The sequence below is a fragment of the Drosophila santomea genome, chromosome 2R (assembly GCF_016746245.2).
Source record: "Drosophila santomea strain STO CAGO 1482 chromosome 2R, Prin_Dsan_1.1, whole genome shotgun sequence".
Lineage (NCBI taxonomy): Eukaryota > Metazoa > Arthropoda > Insecta > Diptera > Drosophilidae > Drosophila > Drosophila santomea.
Window position 1 is genome coordinate 14,322,287 of NC_053017.2, and position 7,031 is coordinate 14,329,317.

At 44.1% G+C, this 7,031-nt stretch overlaps 1 protein-coding gene across 1 annotated transcript; it reads right to left on the bottom strand.

Moving 5' to 3' along the window:
• Window positions 1–2,089: 2,089 nt before the first annotated feature.
• On the bottom strand, window positions 2,090–3,498 carry LOC120446619 (glutathione S-transferase 1). The gene is made up of 3 exons (XM_039627665.1): window positions 3,409–3,498; window positions 3,221–3,329; window positions 2,090–2,729 (listed from the first exon to the last, which is right to left on the bottom strand). Exons 2-3 carry the CDS (start codon window positions 3,316–3,318, stop codon window positions 2,150–2,152), a joined length of 678 nt encoding a protein of 225 aa, XP_039483599.1. The 5' UTR covers window positions 3,319–3,329; window positions 3,409–3,498; the 3' UTR covers window positions 2,090–2,149.
• Between the last annotated feature and the right edge of the window lie 3,533 nt (window positions 3,499–7,031).

Here is a 7,031-nt window from a genome sequence, read left to right on the forward strand (position 1 = left end):
ATTGGAAAGCCATGACGAAATTATGTCAGAATTATATAGCAAACTTCCAAATCGTTAACGTTGATTAGCTTTGTTTGGCTTATGGTAATTGGTCAGATTGTGATTTGCGCACAATAAATGCGTATTCCAATTAGTTTAATGAGCCCGCTTCATGGCCACCCGAATGCCAAATTCTAAATGCCAGCAAAATATTGAATTTTGTTTGGCAATTGCTGCATGGATGTTGGCTCAGTGAGAAGTTAATTTCATTGTTAAACAAACCGCAACCACAGAGCAAACAATGAAGCGAACCCGACACAAGGCAGCAAACAGATGGCCGACGACGTTTCAACTTTAAACGAACCGGAAATGGGCGAAGGTCCTGGCGTTGTGGCGCTCGGACGTCCTGGTGTCCTGGCGTCCTGGCCACCGAAAAAGGCATCATTAATCATGGGTAGCTACAGTTTTGGCCCCGGTTTACTTAACGCTCCTGGCACGCGCTTAGCTTGCCTTTTTTCCTTTTGCGGCATTAAATTTTAATCCCAAAAACACACTCGCCGCCCCGACACAAAAGGGAAAAAAAGAAGTAAAAGTAAAAGCCCTTCGGATCCCATCGTCCCACGCCGCACAGTTAATGGCATTTGAAAACTGTGAAAAAACCATGATGAAAATGTGGCCAAAATCGAGTTCCACGCACCGCTGCTCCTCGGCGGCAAAACTTTTGTCCCGCAGTGTTGCACTTCAATCGAAACGTAGTGCCTCCCTGCGGCTGATGCCTGTTGCCTGTTGGCTGTTGCCTGATGGCTGATGATGGCTGATGGCTGTTGGTTACTGCGTTCTGGATACTGGACACTAAATACTGTACACTGGATACCGGATACTACTGGCTGCACCCAGTGGTGCCGCCTCGTGTCGCCACTTCTGATCGACAATGACTGGCGGCCATAAGTGCAGAGTGAAGTGTCACATCACGTTTGCGAAAAGTCGTCAGCCATATCCGCGTGCATCAAGGCAGAATGTGTGCAAAAAGTCAGATGCACTTTGCAGCTCCCACTCGCTGGGATGCATTTACTTTTTGCACATGTGCCGAAAGGTTTTTTAAATATTTATTGGTGAACTGGGAATGCATTACTTGTGGCAAGCGCAGGAAGGAATAAAAATATACCCTTAAACTGAAACATTAATGCAGAATTGGAAAAGAACAAGCCACTGAGCTTAAGCGGTATGTCAACCAATAACAGATTAGTGCTAAAATATAAACTCATTACCTCAAGTTTGCAATATAAAAGCTTCAACCGAGCGTTTGTGTAATCTTCGAGTACGCAGTATAAATGACATCCTCTTGAAAGTTGGAAAACAAGTTTAAATAGACTTCAACTGAAAGAAAATCCGTGTCGCACTTGCGAGTTGTTTCCGTTCAAGTGGCCCAAACCAAAAGCAAAGTCAAGGGGCTGCCGCAACCAGCCAAAGGAAAAGCCAAAGCCAAAGCCAAAAGCCGAAAGAAGCTTTAACAACTATAAATGCGATCACTTACAGCTTGTAATCAATAACGAGAAGCGCCGCCAAACACCGACAAGTCAAACAAACAAACAACAACAATGGCCAGGAGCCGAACGGACCCAGGAAAAACTTTCTGGCTTGAATTTCACACACAAACACACACACCGCACACTCACACAGTCAATGGGCAAGTTCAGGTTACCGGTTGCCTGCCTGCGCCGCGGCATTTTCCCATTTTCCCCATAAAAAAGTTTTGCCATTACTTTTCGACCAGCTGCACATAACTGTCGCTCTCGCAGTCGCAGTTGCTGTCCTTGTCTCCGGTTCTATTCCCGTCTCACCTACAGCCACCACCCCCAACCAAAGCCACCCACCACCCCCAACACAGTATCACATCTCCTATTATTGTTTGCTGTTCGGCCTTGATTCATCGTCCTGGCTGCTGTCTCATGAAACTCATGTTTTTATTACACGCAGTATTGATTGATTGTTCGAGATGGATCTACTGCCATACGTTCCCAATAACGGTACTGTTTGTTTAATGTGCTAAATTAAAGCTTCCGATTTTCTAACCAGCCATAAAAAAAAGAGTTAAAGTCACAGGACCATCTTGATTTCCTTGCAAATGCGATTGTATTATGATAAATCTTCTTCAAAGCCTTAAGTACGCTTACTTCTGCTGTCGCTCGGCCAGAAGTCCCTTGACCAGGCCCACCAACATGTCCAGACCTTCCTGGTTGCTCTTCTGGTAGTACGGAAGGGCCTGGATGCGCTTGACCCACTCCACCAGGCGAGGGAACTGCTCCGCCTCGATGGGCGCGAACGCCTCGGCCGTGGACACCGATGCAATGCAGCTGAGATCGGCGATGGTCAGCTTGTCGCCCACCAGGTAATCGCCGCTAGCCAGGCAGTGCTCCAAGCCATCGTAGGCCTTCTGCAGGTAGGCCACTCGATCGGCGGGCACCTCGCCAACTCCGAAGTAGATCACCGGCTCGACGATGAAACGGATTCGCGGGAACAGGTGACCGCAATCGTAGTACAAACGTGCATCCACCAGGCGACGCTGCACCGCATCCTTCGGGTACAGGGAGTCATCGCCCGCCGGCGCGTACTTATCCGCCAGATAGGCGCAGATGATGTGCGAATCACTCACGATGGTGCCATTATCATCGAGCACGGGGATCGTGTGCTGCGCATTCAACTTGAGGAACTCGGCGGACTTGTGCTCTCCGCCCTTTACGTTAACCAGTCTGAAAAAGAGAAAAGCAAAAGGAATGTGAGTGAGAAGAGAAAGTGAGTGAGATAGCTGAGGAACGAGAGTACAGCGGCCGAGGTTCACAGAGTCGTTTAACCATTAGTTTGTCAATAGTTTTTGACCATTTCATGATCAGCTTTCGAATTTACTCATCCATATGTATTCCTTATTTCTATTGTGTCATAACTATTAGCTACTTGATTATATTGTGTAATACTGCACAATCAACTGTTAGCAAATGTTTTTAATGACAACGTTTCTTATTATTTGACAGCATAATCCCACCATCTGCTATCCTAGCTACTAAGTACCTTAATGTTGAATTATTAAGTAATAAATGGAAATGGCCAGCATATTAAGCGCAGGGCTTTTAAGACCCCACTGCTCCAGTGGAGGGTTAATGAAGAGAGTGGTCGCGGGGGAGACCGGTTTATCAGCTACTGTGATGGTGGAATGGGGGATGGTAGGGTGGGTGATTGAACTTACCGCAAGTCCAACTCCAAACCAAGAGCGGCGGCCGTCAGCAGAACAGCACGACAGGGGGGACTGCGGGGGGCGTAGTAGAGGATGGGCTTGGCCGACATGATACAAGCAGCTGAAATAGATTGGTTAATTACTTATTTGTGTGACCAACGAACTAAAACGAAACACAAATATTATGCCACTTCATTTACTTTCTCGCTTAACTAAAACGCAACCGGCTTAGCTGAGGGTAAAAAGACAACTGAAATATTAAAGAGAGACAAAAAAGTTGATTGTTGACGTTGTCGAAGTTCAAAAAGCTCATCGAGTTCTCCAAAGAGCTCACAAAAGAGCGCCCCACTACTTATGATCGTGCCATCGAAGCTTTAAAAAAGCTCAACCACTGTAAAAGAGTCTGTTAATCTCTCTCTCTCCATAAAAGTATCTTTAGTATAACGGTTATAAGTTCTGAAAATGTATCTCTAAGACTAGCAGAAGATTACATTAATTTCATTTTAAAAATTCCTTTAATACCTAAGACGTTCATATACAACATCAAAAATATATCAAATAATATGAAAATACTTAGTTAACAATACTGCTTACTAAGTTCCAGCAAACAAATTTGAAATTCATTAAACATTTAATTTTGAAGAAAGCGCTTTAACCACCGATCGAATGAGCATCTTTTTTGGTCCACTGGAGTTTATGTCACGCATTGAAAAGGTGACTAAGTAAGCCGATTCCATTGTCCCCCCCGGCAGCCCTTCTACGAGGTGAACAAAATTAAATTTTTAAGCGGATTTCGGAATTAGTTAATGGTTAGGGCCAGAGGGTTTTCCCCATTCAGGGATTCACTTTGCCCGGCTGCAGGAGCTTTTTGTACGTAAAGTGAATATAATTGGATTTCTGATGCTCGGCATCAGGTAGATAGAGACATTAATGTGGAATGCAGGGGGGCCAAAACGTCGATAATGGTTCGTTTTGGCCTTTTGCCCCATCGAACTCGAGCTGCGAACTCCGAACTGAAAGTGCCGCTCACGTCGAATGCCTTTAAATATTTGGTCACGGGCAACACCGGGGGATGCGACACCGAAATGAGAAAAATGTTTGCCCAGGTATGCGGGCGGGTGCCGCACCCCCCAAGCCCCCCATTTTCCCATTTTCCGCCCATCTAAACCCCAGCCCACACCCCACCTCCACCCAATCGTTTTTCAGCTTTTCCCGTTCGAAGACAAATTTGTGAAAGCAATTTGCAGTTATTAAAGCTTTTAGTGGGATCAAAAGCAAGCTGGCTGCGTTCTTCGACCTCCTTCGAGTACAAGGCATTAAATTTAATTTGGTAATTGAATAATTTCTGTGACAAACACGAACTCAGGCGAACGCAGAGCCTCTGAAGTTTTTCGTCTGCCTTCAGGCGATGGGGCCAAACTATGTACAAGGATATGTACGTGTATATGTCCCGTGGGTCCTGAAAGCATTAACTAATTGATTGCCACTTGACGAGTGACATTTATCTTCATAACTTGGATTTTTTTCGCCCCGTTCAGGGTGCTTAATTGAAATCACAACCAGGACTATCCAGCAGATGCTCTTTCACTGTTCTGTGCATGAGATTAATGGTAATAGGATAGCCAGGACTACTCGGATGTGGCGACGAACTAGAAAGCAACGCCCACGTCCACGTGGTGCCACTGAGTCAGCTGTTCGAGTGCAAAATCCAGTGTAATTAATGATCCTTTGACGCGCGGGACGAGTTGTTGTCCTGGTGTCCCGACATCCTTTCACTGCCACCCATAAATATTACTTAATTCACATTCAGCCTTGGCATTTATAACAATTAAATTGTGGGGACTACTCGGCTAATTGTCCCTCTAAAATAAACAAAGAACGACTGGCAGTATCACTGCTATCCTTAAAGTAAAGCCAAATACACAAGAGTGTGTGTTTCGCCCCCAAAATCAGATAAGCACAATGAAGATGTCGAAATGCCTTGAATCCTGCAGCTTTTGTCTCTTCTTTCATTCTGCTTTTTATTGGAACTGCGAACGGAGGATATTCAGCGACTGAGGGCAGTTCACTGACTAGGCATATTAATCGGCGCTCAAATTAAAAGTGACATCCCATTATTTAGATATAGATATGAATCCGGAACGGCAGACAAGTCAAATGAAGGGCAGCCCTCTACAAAAAAAAGCCCAAATCGATGGCTGTCGATGACAATGGTTATCAGGCTGAAAAAGGGAAGGACGAGCAGAGGTCCTTCGGCTGTCCCTGTAAATTAAGTGACGCATTCCTCGGAATACAAATTGTCTCAGTGATTTAAAAGATATTTGGCACATCAAATTTATGCGCAGCAATTATTGATGTGAATGATAAAATGGACATTATGAATTAATAAATATTTCATGATATTATTTAAAATGTATTTTGTCTTGAATCACTCTGTCAATAAATGCTATGATTTTTGTTTAACATAACTTTACTGAATTGTAAACAAAGAAGCAAACTGAGCATTTGGTAATTAACAATAGTGTTCACTTTAAATATATTATAGAATATGTACATAACTGAATTTAAAAGCCTAAACATTGTTGTGCTTTTCTTACTTTTTAACCTTTTTAAAGACCAACTGCCATTACCTAAAAATCAACAAAATATGTCTTTTAAATGAGGTTCTGAATTCGGAAAGCCTTCACCATTTTACATCCTCAGAAAGGCGATTACATGTGGGACTTCGACCTTGAGACCTTGAGATATTTTTTCGATCCCGACCCCCTCGTCCATCAATGCCAGTCGACGTGCTCCTTTGACCTTCTGCCTGCTGAAACTGTCGGATTCAGGACTCCAAACTCAGGACGCAGGACACAGAACTCAGAACCCGTAAGCCAGTCGAAAGCATCTGTTTTTGCATCTCTCGGATGCGACAGGATGGCTGGCAGGCAGGCTAAGGACTTTAATTTGTTTGATCCGTCTGTGCTTATCAGGAAAATCCACTTGCTAGTCGCTGAATTTATTGAACTTTATTGAACTGTAAGAATACGAGCATAAATAAAACGTAACACATGGGGGAAGTACAGCGCACGGAATGGCATGGAAGCTGAATAAAAGAAAAACCAACTTCGATTGCAGGATATTACAGAGTGCGGCAAATCTACATCCCCAATCGATGAATGATGGAGGGCCATTTCCCATGGTCATATACACATGTGTGTGTGTGTTTGTGTGTGTGTGTGGTTGGTGGGTGGTGTGTGAGTGGGTGGTGGTTGGGGCATTGCGGCCATTCGCGCTTTTACGACCCACCTGAATGAATGGATTTTTAGGGCTTTTCGAATATGTATTTTAATGGAGCCGGTGGCTCGTTGTTCTTGCTTTTCTAAACAAAAGCATTGGCAATTTTATTGGGTTGATTTTTTGCGCCACTGTTTACTTTGGGCTCAAGCACTCGAAGCTGCTGTTGGCACTTTCTGCCTTGTTGCCATTGATGGATTAGCACTGTAAGCCGAACAGGTGGCAGGCGGCCAAAAACCATGTTTTTGTTTTTTTTTTTCGGTCATGTATTCGGCGCCCGTTTCATCACTTTTTCGAAGCCTTTTGGCCATTCAATGCATCAACAGAGTGACAGGCAGAGATGCTGTATCACTGTTTTATGACCGTACACACAGATGTGCGTACAGGAAAAACGTTCTATCAACAGTTGCGGTCCAATATGTATTTTTTCTCCACCTTCCCATGGGACACACAGTTTTGCTATCACCATGAATGTCATAAGCTGAACGGTACACTTTTACTTTAAATTTAAAAACATGAATATGAAATCCCAGTCTTAAATACA